The following is a 14364-nucleotide window of genomic DNA, read 5'->3' on the forward strand; positions in this document are numbered from 1 at the left end:
TTCCCAGTATGAAAATGGCCATAACTTTTTAAATACTTGAGATATGAAAGTGAATTAGGTGTCAAATTAAACTTATTTTTATGCTTTATCTGATGGGATAAATTACAGACTTGATTTTTAAAATCTCAAAATTTTGTAACATTGCTACTTGAAGGGCCGAATGGCCTACTGCACCTATTGTCGATTGAATGGTTGCTGTAAGTTTGCCTTAGTGAGAAGGGAGTTGATGGGAATGTGGGGAGAATTTTTTTAAAATTAGATTATGCTTGGATTAATGTGAATGGGAGGTAATGATTAGCATGTACCAAGTGCTTGTTTCCTTGCTGTCAATCTCTATCAAACGAGGATGGGATGGCATAGCGGGGGAACTCTGCAGTTTGCAATATTATCAAAAGCAAATGTATTTGCAATAAAATGAAAACAAATGAGTTGATATCAGATGTTAGTAAAGGTTAGGTAGAATGCACCAGTGCAGCTACCATCATAATGGTAAGAAATACCTGTCGGACAGGAGTTCACTTGTTTGTACAATGTGTGATTTTAGGAAAGGATGAATGTATTTTAAATGAGTTTCTTACTCTCTCAGATAAACACAATTGGCCGGTATGATTGCAGCCCACAGACCTCCATTTATCAGGGATTATCACAGAGCGTGGGAGATGTAATGAAGCCCTTTTCACACCTCGAAACTGCAAGGAGGTGGAGAGAAGGAGGCGGCGAAAATGTCTCTTGCTTTTCTTTTAACACCCTTCGTGTGTGGCACTGATGGATTAAAACAAAACTTTTACATCCACTTAAATAGGTTAAAAAAAATGTCTGGAGTGATCTCCCCACTTGCTGAGTGACAGGTGACATTCCAAAACAGATGAGAAGCCAGAGAGTTCCATAGAATGTAGAACGTTCAACAGTGCAGCTGCACAGGGGGCTGTGGAGGCCATGTCAATGGATATTTTTAAGGCAGAGATAGATAGATTCTTGATTAGTACGGGCGTCAGGGGTTTTGGGGAGAAGGCAGAATGGGGTTGAGAGGGGAAGATAGATCATTTGGAGTAAACGATGGGCCATATGCCCTAATTCTGCTCCGATCACTTATGAACAGGCCCTTCAGCCCACAATGACCATGTTGAACATGATAACAAGATAGACTAATCTCAACTGCCTGCACATGATCCATATTCCTCCATTTACTGTATATCCACGCACCAATCTAAAAGTCTCTAAAACACCACTATTATATCTGCTTCCATTGTCACCCATGCAGCGCATTCCAGGCACCAAGCACTGTGTGTAAAAAAAAAACTTGCCCCACCAATCTCATTTAAATTTTCCATCTCTGAACTTAAAGCTATGCCCTCCAGTCTTTGACATCTCCACCCTGAGGAAAAGGTTCTGAATATCTGTCCCATCTACACCTGTCATCTAGATATTACTAAACTCTCATCTTGACCACTTCCTGTCTACGTTGTAATTAAATTTGCGCAAAAAATGATCCCCACAGCGTTACGATTTTTCGCCACCTTACTCGCCTTTCTCCTCTGCTGCAAGTTAAATAAGTTTTGTTCCAATTGGTGAAATAGTACAAACGTTATGAAGGTTTTGAAGGTTCCCTTCCCCCCTCCCCCTTCCCCCACAGCCCCCTCCCAACCCCCCACACACCCACACTCCCCCACACACACCCTTCCCCCACCTCCCGTTCCCCACCTCCCCTCTGCCACAAAACCTCCTCCCCATCACCCCCTCCCCCCATCCCCCACACAACCCCTCCCCCACACAACCCCTCCCCCACATACTGCCCAAGCGAAATATGAAGTGCTGCTCCTCTAATTTACGGTGGTCCTCACTCTGGTCATGGAGGAGGCCCAGGACAGCAAAGTCGGCTTCAGAATGGGAGGGGGAGTTGAAGTGCTGAGCCACCGGGAGATCAGGTTAGTTATTGCGAACCGAGCGGAGGTGTTCGGTGAAGAGATCGAAGTGATACACAGAAAAGCTTCTTTGACAAATCCAGTGAGCCACTTCAACCTCTCCCACGTGGACAAGTAGTCCGTCTCCAGACCAACTAGCGCCATGCACGTCTGGGTGACATCTACTGCCCTGCCAAAGAACCGCGCTCTTATCTGGTTGAAGCGGACGTAGCCATCTACAGACGCAACCGTCAACATATCCTTCTGGTGAAGGAACCGCGACCTGCGACTTCGCGTCACGGTCGGTCCCGCAACCCCGCTGCCAACTAGCGTTTCCACCGCGTCCTACCCGCAGCGTTTGGCGACCAGCTCGGCTATCTCATCACCCTCCCTGCCTGTCGGGTTGCCAGTCGTTTCCCCATTCCCTCCCCGGTATTTTCTCCGGTGAAAGGAGCTGATGCGGATTCGTACTGCCCACGGGCCGAACGGGTTTGCAGGCCACCCATTAGATACGGTCATTTTGTGTAATATTACAAACTTTCCCAAATGTGTTATTAACATTCCACCTATATTGCTTAGCCACTGATACTTCTTTGTTTCTTAACTTCATACTAGCCAATTATGGTGTTTGTTAGTAGTGGCTCCGCCTAGTATGTGCTTTATATTATCAAGAGCTTGCCTACGCTAGTTAGTATAAGTAGCAGCTCGGAGATGTAATGTCCTGCAGATACTTGCTGTAAGTAGATTTAATAAACATGTGTTGTATCTTGATATGTGTTTGTTTCAACTCCTTACACTGATTAATAAAAGGTCACCAGTGAACCACAGTTGATCAGATGCTACACTTTTTGACTATTACCAAGGGGTACCGGAGGGTTATGGTCTGAGTGCGGGTAGATGGGACTAGGGGAAAATAATTGTTCGGCACGGACTTGTAGGGCCGAGATGGCCTGTTTCCGTGCTGTAATTGTTATATGGTTATATGGTTACTTGTGGGAATCATCACTAAGGCTAGCCATTATCCCAATGCTTGCATTACACACAAGAAACTGCAGTGCAGGGACTCAGGGAAGCATCTCAGCCAAGCCGGACCCCACCCTTCAAAATAAAACAAGACTGCAGATGCTGGAAAGCTGAAATGAAAACAGAAATGCTCCAAACGCCCAGCAGATAAGACACCAGAGTAAACAAAAAGACCCATTGTTAGAATTCATAAAGAGCCTTTGACCTGAAATTTTAACTCTGGATTCCACCCTTACCCAAGAGCCAAGCTGAAACATTTGGCTGATTCTCCCTTGACCTATAGCCCCGTACAATTGTCTGCCCTGCAATCAATGATGGACCTGAATAAACACTGGAGAGGTTCAAACAGGGAGTAAGAAAAATTGACAGGGCCTAAAGAGGCCAGGAACTGCCAATGGCAAAAGGAGTGAAAGAAAATCCAGTTTCTTTATATGTACAATAAAACAAGAGAGTAACTATGGAGAAGGTAGAACCACTCAAGGATAAAGGATGGAATTTATGGTTCAAGTCAGAGAATGTAAGGGAGGTACTAAACTAGAACTTTGCATGTGTATTCACCAAGGGAAAGGACATGGAGAATCATCGAAGCATGACAGGATATAATAATACGCTGAGACAGTTTGAGATGAAGAAGGAAGTGGTGATGGATCTTTTGAAAGGCAGTAAGGTGGGCCAATCCCCAGGACGTGATGTGATCTACCCCAGTTTATTAAGGGAGGCAAGAGAGGAGATTACAGGGGCTTTCAAAATGATTTTTGGATCCTCTCTAGCCACAGGTGATTTTGGAGGGGGAGGGGGTGGGGGTGAGGCTGTGGATGTGGGGTGGGTGGTGGAGGAGTGGGGGTGTGTGGGGGGTTGGAAGGGGGCTGTGGAGGAGGGGGGAGGGGAACCTTCAAAACCTTGTGGGGGAGAGGTATGTGGGGGAGGGGTTGTGTGGGGGATGGGGGGAGGGGGTGGGGGGGAGGAGGTTTTGTGGCGGAGGGGGGGTGGGGAACGGGAGGTGGGGGAGGGGTGTATGTGGGGGAGTGGGTGTGTGTGGGGGTTTGGGAGAGGGGGCTGTGGAGGAGGGGGGAGGGGAACCTTCAAAACCTTCATAACGTTTGTACTATTTCACCAATTGGAACTAAACTTATTTAACTTGCAGCAGAGGAGAAAGGCGAGTAAGGTGGCGAAAAATCGTAGCGCTGTGGGGATCATTTTTTGCGCAAATTTAATTACAACGTAGACAGGAAGTGGTCAAGGTGAGAGTTTAGTAATATCTAGATGAGAGGTGTAGATGGGACAGATATTCAGAACCTTTTCCTCAGGGTGGAGATGTCAAAGACTGGAGGGCATAGCTTTAAGATCAGAGATGGAAAATTTAAATGAGATTGCTGGGGCAAGTTTTTTTTTTACACACAGTGCTTGGTGCCTGGAATGCGCTGCATGGGTGACAGTGGAAGCAGATATAATAGTGGTGTTTTAGAGGCTTTTAGATTGGTGCGTGGGTATACAGTAAATGGAGGAATATGGATCATGTGCAGGCAGTTGAGATTAGTCTATCTTGTTATCATGTTCAACATGGTCATTGTGGGCTGAAGGGCCTGTTCATAAGTGATCGGAGCAGAATTAGGGCATATGGCCCATCGTTTACTCCAAATGATCTATCTTCCCCTCTCAACCCCATTCTGCCTTCTCCCCAAAACCCCTGACGCCCGTACTAATCAAGAATCTATCTATCTCTGCCTTAAAAATATCCATTGACATGGCCTCCACAGCCCCCTGTGCAGCTGCACTGTTGAACGTTCTACATTCTATGGAACTCTCTGGCTTCTCATCTGTTTTGGAATGTCACCTGTCACTCAGCAAGTGGGGAGATCACTCCAGACATTTTTTTTAACCTATTTAAGTGGATGTAAAAGTTTTGTTTTAATCCATCAGTGCCACACACGAAGGGTGTTAAAAGAAAAGCAAGAGACATTTTCGCCGCCTCCTTCTCTCCACCTCCTTGCAGTTTCGAGGTGTGAAAAGGGCTTCATTACATCTCCCACGCTCTGTGATAATCCCTGATAAATGGAGGTCTGTGGGCTGCAATCATACCGGCCAATTGTGTTTATCTGGTAGAGTAAGAAACTCATTTAAAATACATTCATCCTTTCCTAAAATCACACATTGTACAAACAAGTGAACTCCTGTCCGACAGGTATTTCTTACCATTATGATGGTAGCTGTACTGGTGCATTCTAGCTAACCTTTACTAACATCTGATATCAACCCATTTGTTTCCATTTTATTGCAAATACATTTGCTTTTGATAATATTGCAAACTGCAGAGTTCCCCCGCTATGCCATCCCATCCTCATTTGATAGAGATTGACAGCAAGGAAACAAGCACTTGGTACATGCTAATCATTACCTCCCATTCACATTAATCCAAGCATAATCTGATTTTAAAAAAATTCTCCCCACATTCCCATCAACTCCCTTCTCACTAAGGCAAACTTACAGCAACCATTCAATTGACAATAGGTGCAGGAGTAGGCCATTCGGCCCTTCAAGCCAGCACCTCCAAACAATGTGATCATGGCTGATCATTCACATTCAGTACCCCGTTCCTGCCTACTCCCCATATCCCCTGACTCCGCTATCTTCAAAAGCCCTATCAAGCTCTCTGTTGAAAATGTCCAGAGAACTGGCCTCCACCGCTCTCTGAGGCAGAGAATTCCACACTCACAACTCTCTCTGTGAAAAAGTATTTCCTTATCTCCTAAATGGCTTACCCCTTATTCTTAAACTTGTCCCTGGTTCTGGGACATGTTTCCTGCCTCTATCGTGTCCAAACCCTTAATAATCTTATATGTTTCAATAAGATCCCTTTCTAAATTCCAGAGTATACAAGCTCAGCTACTCCATTCTCTCAGCATATGACACTCCCGCCATCCCGGGAATTAACCTTGTGAACCTACGCTTGTGGACCAAAACTGCACACAATGCTCTAGGTGTGTTCTCACCTGGGCCCTGTACAACTGCAGAAGGATTTATTTGCTCCTATACTCAACTCATCTTGTTATGAAGGCCAACATGCCATTTGCTTTCTTCACTGCCTGCGGTACCTGCATGCTTACTTTCATTGACTGATGAACAAGGACCTCCAGATCCCGTTGTACCTGCATTCTCATAGCATCCTCCTCACAGTTCACGCTGGCACCCAACTTTGTGTCATGTGCAAATTTGCTAATGTTACTTGTAATCCCTTCACCTAAATCATTAATATATATTGTAAATAGCTGCAGTCCCAGCACCAAGCCTTGCGGTACCCCACTAATCACCGCCTGCCATTCTGAAAGGGACCCGTTAATCCCTACTCATTGATTCCTGTCTGCCAACCAATTTTCTATCCATGTCAGCAGTCTACCCCCAATACCATGTGCCCTAATTTTGCCCACTAATCTCCTATGTAGGACCTTATCAAATGCTCTCCCTTGTCCATTTTCCTAGTTACATCCTCAAAAAATTCCAGAAGATTAATCAAGCATGATTTCCCCTTCGTAAATCCATGCTGACTCAGACAGATCCTGTTACTGCTATCCAAATGTGCCGCTATTTCATCTTTTATGATTGACTCCAGCATCTTCCCCACCACCGATGTCAGGCTAACTGGTCTATAATTCCTTATTTTCTCTCTCCCGCCTTTAATGGGATAACATTATTTACCCTCCAATCCACAGGAACTGATCCTGAATCTATTGAACATTGGAAAATGATTACCAATATGTCCACAATTTCTAGAGCCACTTCCTTAAGTACCCTGGGATGCAGACCATCAGGCCCTGGGGATTTATCAGCCTTCAGTCCCATCAGTCTACCCAACAACATTTCCTGCCTAATGTGGATTTCCTTCAGTTCCTCCGTCACCCCAGATCCTCTGGCTAGTGCATCAGGAAGATTGTTTGTGTCCTCCTTGGTGAAGATGGATCCAAAGTTCAGCGCATCTGCCATTTCCTTGTTCCCCATAATAAATTCACCCTTTTCAGTCTTCAAGGGTCCAACTTTTGTCTCAACTAATTTTTTCCTCTTCACATATCTAAAGAAGCTTTTACTATCCTCCTTTATATTCTTAGCTAGCTTACCTTCATACCTCATCTTTTCTCTCCCTATTGCTTTTTTATTTATCATCTGTTGCTCTTTAAACGATACCCAATCCTCTTCCTCCCCGCTCATCTTTGCTATGTTGTACTTCTTCTCTTTTAAATCTTTCACTTTATATATCTCTGGGATGTGATAGTAATCCAGAGTGCAAAGAAGAACCCTATACGGCACAGAGAGTACATGCAAACTCCACGCAAAGTTAGAATTGAACATGACTCATTGGAGCTGTGAAGTAACAGTTTTAGTAGTGCATCAATGTGCTCATTTTTTTCAAACTACAGTATTTTGTTTCAATTATATACATTTTAGTATTCTTTGCTTTATGCTACTAGTTACAGTATATTGCTCTTTATAAGACAGCTTTATTGTGACCTTCCATTTTATGTATCCAGGCTAGATTAGATCTGTTGATCTTGCCATGTCTACTCTTCAATGTAAAGTGCAAGTATCACTTCATTCTGTTTTCTGTTCCCTTTTGTGCCCTGGCAATTTGGATGAAACCCTCACCTGTGCTCGAGAGACTCAAACCCACATACTTCCGCAAAACATACAGAACATTTAAAAATAGAAGAACACAAATTGGTTGAGTTAACCCACCAACTTTTAATTTCAACCATCTGAAATATTAGCAAAAGTGGATCAAAAATACTTATACAAAAATACAAAAAACACATTAAGATTCTTTATCTGTTCTCTTCATTTGTTGAGTTTTTAATCTCACTTTATCTTTCCCATGTATACTGAAGTGATCAAGAGTGATCCCATCAACAATTCTATATTGTACCATAGACTCCTTTGGATAACTGTATAATTGTTAACATAAGATCCAGGTGACAGGTTTCATTTATATATAAATACTAGACCAAGTGCAGACCCATTGGGTCTGTTCCCGCAACGCATGGTTGCAAGGGGGGCGGCCTGACGTCATTGCGCAACGCCACACGCTAGGCGTGCGCCGTCAATATGCTACGTACGACGTCGAGACACTGCTTACACCCATTGAGATGCTGCATACGCCCGTCGAGACGCTTCGTACTCCCGTCGAGACGCTGCGTACGCCCTCAATGCGCCTGCGGGCCGACAGGCCGTTGACGCCCGGGATTTTCGGACAGTGCAAGCCCGCGGGGACGGCAAAAAGCAGCAGGGGACCAGCCGATCTGTGCCTTCCGCCAGCGTGACAGAGCCGGGCCGGGGAGGGGGGGGGGGGGGAGTGGAGGAGAGCCGGGCGGCAGCAGCGAAATGTAAAAAAGTCGGCGTTTTTGGAGGAGAGCCGGGCGGCAGCAGCCGTTATGGTGGCTGGCCAGCAGGAGGCGAAAAAATGAGTGAGTGGGGGGGGGAAGGATTTTATTAAAAATGTGTACATAAAAACAACAAAATTTAATGAGGACTGGATAAGCAAATGTAAAAATGAAATCGCTAGCGTGTGATTTTTGCGTGTGATTTGGTGGACCAATGAATCAAAGGCCAAAAATCTAATCTGAAAATCTAATCTGACATACACCCACAAACACACACAGAGTTTTAAAAGTATATAGATGTTCTGAGAAAAAAGGTTCAGATCGAATTGAACATCCCTGCAATTAATTATTTTTAAATTAATTTTAATGGGATCTGGTATTGGTGGCAAAGCCAGCATTTATTGGAGTTAAGAAAAGCGTAATATGTAACCATGCCAACATGAGTCTTTACAAGAGATAACACCCGGAGAAGGAAAGTAATGAGTGACATAATGGAAACTTAAACAACTTTCGTAACAGTTTAGTTCACATGTACATTTAACTCCATGTCCTACCTGGAAAGGTCAGTTACTGCAAGAAAATTCCCAGGCCAGCAAAATCTTCTGCAAACCATAGTTTCAGATGTGTTGCATTGTTTTGAATACACTGTGGTCTGTGAGCATGAGATAGTTGTGGGGGTGGGGGTGGGGGTGAGGTATCCATTATTGTATTTAGCAAATGTTTAAAAATACAAAAGTATGTAAATCAGTCTCAGCAGGGGCAGAAGCCATAACCTATCAATCTCCTTACAAAAAGTTTCCGAGGCTTTGATCAAATCATTTAAGCGGGATTAGTTGCATCAAGAAAACCACATCCAGAATGTTCAGTTGAAAGAATGATGAAGGAAGGTATGAAAACTTGAATTTCTTTGGATCCTATCCCTGTGATGGTTCCACATTTCCAAATTAGCTTTGATTCTGTCTTATTTAGAAGATTATCGTTGACATTTCCAATATATGTTCAGTTGGTTCTGCTCACAATAGAAAATTGTGTTTTTAGCAAGACTGGGGTATAATGAGGCATGTGTTGGCAGATTGATGACTTCAGTGCTTGCAGGTCCAATTCCTGTTGGAATTTAAACCATTTCTTTCATGTGTTAAGAGGTACAAGGCAGGATATGATCTATCCAGGTTTAATTGATGATTGCTGCAGCCAACACCATTATGCTTACATCATTTTCATGTTGTTCAGAGACTCTACTTCACTATTAGCACACGGCGTGGGGACAGAAATAGGTTGATTATCATTAGGAAAGACATGAATTAGGTGTTGCTGGAATCACATACCTCATTAGGTCCACTCAGCACTTCAAGAATGCTGTTGAGTAATTCAATGCAGTGCTTCAGCTCTTGGTGTTGCTCATCCTTTTGCACCAACAGGGCCTTCAGCTCTTCAGTCATCATGGGAAGCAGTACATCCCGGCATTCTGGAAAAAAAAACAAAGGTGTGAGAGCCACATACTGAGAACAGACACAAAGAGCAGGAAGAAGCACAGGTTTGAGGATTTCATGGAACTGATCACAAAACTGTCAGATGCAAATTATTTTTAATCCAGCTTTCAATATTTGGCATCCCTGGCAAGGTCATGGTTATTTATAATATAATAATAATAATAATAATAATAATAATAATAATAATAATAATAATAATAATAATAATAATAATAATAATAATAATAATATATCTTTTATTGTCATTGCACGTCAGTGCAACGAGATTTAGTGTGCAGCTCCACTGATGTACAAGAAAGGTAAATAAATACAATACATAAATAAACAAGCTGAATTGATTGACGTGACCATCTGAGGGAGAATGTCCAAAGGGGGGGGGTGGGTGGGGGGGCACTCATTAGGGCCGGTTCAGAGCCGCTATAGCTCTTGGGATAAAACTGTTCCTGAGTCTGGAGGTTCGGGCGTAGAAGGCCTTGTAACGTCTGCCGGAGGGAAGTAGTTGAAACAGACCGTGGCAGGGGTGTGATGAGTCTTTATGGATGCTGAGGGCCTTCCTGAGGCACCGCGTGTGGTAGATGCCCTCCAAGGCTGGTAGCTCTGTCCCGATGATCCGCTGCGCTCTGTTGACGACGCGCTGAAGAGCTCTCCTCTCCGCCTCCGTGCAGCTGAGATACCACACAGAGATGCCACACGTTAGTATGCTCTCTGTGGTGCCGCGGTAGAACGTTGTCAGCAGCTGTTGGGGCAGACCAGTCTTTTTTAATGTCCTCAGGAAGAACAGTCGTTGCTGTGCCTTCTTGACCAGCGTGGCGGTGTTTGTGGACCATGTGAGGTCTTCTGAAATGTGAGTGCCCAGAAACTTGAAGCTGGACACTCTCTCCACACTTTCCCCATAAATGGAGATTGGGGCGTATTCTCCAGAATGGGACCTCCTGAAGTCAATAATCAGCTCCTTGGTCTTGGAGGTGTTTAGTGCCAAGTTGTTATTGGCGCACCAGTCCGCCAGGTTCTGCACCTCCGCTCTGTAATTTGTTTCATCACCGTTGGTGATCAGCCCAATCACTGTTGTGTCGTCTGCAAACTTCACGATGGTGTTGGTGTCGAATGCAGGGACACAGTCGTGAGTGAAGAGGGAGTAGAGCATGGGGCTTAGTTCACAACCCTGTGGTGTGCCGGTGCTCAGGGTGATGGTGGAGGACAGGTGCGGGCCCAGTCTCACTGCCTGCGGTCGCTCCGTGAGAAAGTTCAGGATCCAAGCGCATATCGGTGAGCTGAGGCCTAGCTGGTGGAGTTTGGTGGTGAGCTTGGTGGGGATGACCGTATTGAATGCAGAGCTATAGTCAATGAAGAGCATCCTCACATACGTGCCCTGTCTGTCCAGGTGAGTCAGGACAGTGTGAAGGGCCAGAGAGATGGCATCCTCTGTCGATCTATTTGCCCTGTATGCAAATTGATGGGAGTCCAGTGAGGCAGGGATGCTGGATTTAATATGGGAGAGGACCAGCCTTTCGAAGCACTTCATGGGGATTGGAGTCAGGGCAACCGGCCGGTAGTCGTTGAGGTTGGTGATTTTGGACTTTTTCGGCACCGGCACTATGGTGGCTGTTTTCAGGCACTTGGGGACCGTTGCCAGAGATAGAGAGAGATTGAAGATTCTCGTGAATACCTCCGCCGGCTGTCCAGCACAGTCCTTTAATACTCTTCCCTGTACGCCATCCGGGCCTGCAGCCTTGCGTGGATTGATCCTACGCAGAGCGCACTGTACCTCCTGAGTGCTCAGTGTTAAGGCCTGTCCCTCCGCTATGGCCGGGGTTATTCCACACCTGGTGGTGTTGCCAGTATCGAACCGGGCAAAGAAGGTATTTAGTTTGTTGGCCAGTGTGATATCACCGTGGGGGCAGGCGGGGCTGCTCTTGTAGTCAGTGATGTCCCTGACACCCTGCCACATGCTTCTGGTGTCCGCGGTATTGAAGTGGTCTTCTACCCTTTGCCTGTGGATGACTTTGGCCTTTTTTATGCCTCTGTTCAGGTTCGACCTGGCCGCACTGTAAGCAGAAGTGTCCCTGGATTTAAAGGCGTTGTTGCGTGCCCTTAGTAGATCCTGAACCTCCTTGTTCATCCAGGGTTTCCGGTTTGGGAACATCTTTATTTGCTTGTCCACTGTGACAGTCTCCACACAGCAGTTGATGTAGGAGAGCACAGTGGATGTGTACTCCTCCAAGTCTACCTCTGTACCACTGGTAGCCTGTTGTGCAAACAGGTCCCAGTCGGTGCGATCAAAGCAGTCCTGGAGTTGTAGGGTTGCGTCCTCGGGCCATATTTTGACCGTCCTTATTGCAGGTTTGGTCTTGCGGATGAGGGGTCTGTATGCATGCAGTAGAAACAGTGAGAGGTGATCGGATTGTCCCAGGGATGGGCAGGGGAGAGCTCTGTATGCGTCCTTGATGTTGGTGTACACTTTATCCAACATGTTTGAGCCCCTGGTAGGGCACTGCACATGCTGGTGGAATTTGCGGAGTGTGGCACGTAGGTCGACCTGGTTAAAGTCCCCTGCAACAATGAAGGCACCGTCGGGGTGAGCATCCTGCTGCTTACTGATGGCCGAGTGCAGCTGTGCTAGTGCTAGGTTAGCATTAGCCTGTGGTGGGATGTATATGGCCATGATGATAACCACAGTAAACTCCCGAGGCAGGTAAAACGGCCTACATTTAAGCAGTAGGTATTCCAGGTCTGGGGAACAGTAGCTCTCTACTGCAGTGTGGTTGGTGCACCAGTCATTGTTGATGTAGATGCAGAGCCCGCCACCCTTGCTCTTACCGGAGTCCTTTGTTCTATCAGCACGATGCAGTGACCGGTTGGTCAGGTCCACAGCCCCATCGGGAACCAGCGCGCTGAGCCAGGTCTCTGTGAAGATCAGCACACAGCAGTCTTCCAGGGATCGCTGGGTGTTGATCCAGAGCCTTAACTCATCCAGCTTGTTGGTGAGTGACCGGACATTCGCCAGAAAGACGCTTGGGAGCGATGGTCTTTGTGGAGCCATCCGTAGCCTGTCCTGCACCCCCGCTCGCCTTCCACGTTTCTGCTTCCGTTCCCGGCGCTTGCTCCGTCTCCTACCCTCCGGAGTGGTGATCCAAGGGGCTTTCCTGCCCAGCTCCGACGGGACGGTAAGGGTACTGTAGTACTCACACGCCAGTTTCTCGCAGCCACGTCCGATGCTGAGCAGTTCCGTGCGGCTCCATGTGCGACCAGACGGGATTGCGATGCGGGTCTTGGATTCCCTCGTCCTGTAGGTGAGTTTCTTCTTATGGTTCCTGGGGTTTCTGGGGTTACTAGGGTTCCTATGGGTTCTAGGGGTTCTGGGGTTTTTATCCATCACCGGCAGCCGTTGAATTGAACGGCTTGCTAGGATATTTAGATTTGTAATATCATACGACCCCATGGCCAAACTCATCCATGCCAACCAAGATACATATGTGCTGGCCAAGCTGGCCATCCGCGAGTCAAGGTGCCAGGCGGTGGAGGGCTTTACCCGAGCCTGCTGCCTGCCCCGTTTCCTGGGGATACGTCCGTGCCCGGGTGCGGTTAGAAAGGGAATACGCCCTGTCCACGGGCACCCTGAGGGAGTTCCGGGACCGCTGGGCTCCGCAGGCTGTTGAATGTATCATCAATAAAGATTGTATCATAATTGTATAATAGTTTATTATGGATATATGTTTGTATTGTATTATGGTGGTGGGTTCTGGCTTGTTTTATTGTAGTGTAAATATTATTTTTTAATAATTGAATGCATTTTTTGATTAAAAAAAAAAAAAAAAAAAAAAATATATACATATGTGCTAATCCCATTTTCCTGCTTTAGGCTCATATCCCTCTAAATCTTTCCTATCCATGTACCTGACCTAATGTATTTTAAAGCTTGTAATTGTACCTCCTCCAAAACCTCATTACATATACCCAGCACCCTCTGTGTGAAACACTTGTTCCTCGTATCCCCTTTAAACCTTTCGCCTCTCACTTTCATCCTCGGCCCTCTACTATTGCAGATTGGTGGATCAATAAGAGTTTTGTTTTAATTCCCCCAGATGTAGGTGAGTGGTAGAATCTGGGGGAATGATGAGAAGGTTGCGAGAATAAAATTGGGATTATTATAGATGGTCAGTGTATCTCAGATAACCGAAGAGTCTGTTTCCATGCTCTATGCCTCTATAACACTGAAACTTCTAGTGAGTATCTTATGCATTAACATTGCCCAGTTGGTTAATTAACCACTGTTAACCATCCCTTAGTGTAGATGAGGCAAAATCAGCAAAATAAGTTGCAAGGCCACAGTGAAATAGTGGGAATGGGACCGATATAATTGCTCTTGTAGGTGCCAGCATAAACTCGATGAGCCATATGTCTTCCTTCCATGTCGTAATTAGTAAGTAAATAAAGATAGATGTTGAAATGCACCTTGTTGATCTATGTCCTTTGCAGGAGTAAAGCTGCTGCCCTCTCTTGGTATCCAACTCCCACCAGAATGGTCTAGGAAGCCGTACAACTATAATAAACCTCTATCTGCTGCATTCAAGATCCATCGTTAAA

At 45.7% G+C, this 14364-nt stretch overlaps 1 protein-coding gene across 1 annotated transcript in view; it reads right to left on the reverse strand.

Annotated features, from left to right (window-relative positions):
* Window positions 1-14364, reverse strand: part of dock2 (dedicator of cytokinesis 2) — a 703541-nt gene that overhangs the window by 418820 nt on the left and 270357 nt on the right. Inside the window, exon 26 of the mRNA XM_033029960.1 lies at window positions 9616-9755. Within this exon, the coding sequence (XP_032885851.1) occupies window positions 9616-9755 (140 nt within the window). The remainder of the gene's footprint in view (window positions 1-9615; window positions 9756-14364) is intronic.

This window comes from Amblyraja radiata, chromosome 11, assembly GCF_010909765.2.
Source record: "Amblyraja radiata isolate CabotCenter1 chromosome 11, sAmbRad1.1.pri, whole genome shotgun sequence".
Classification (NCBI taxonomy): Eukaryota; Metazoa; Chordata; class Chondrichthyes; order Rajiformes; family Rajidae; genus Amblyraja; species Amblyraja radiata.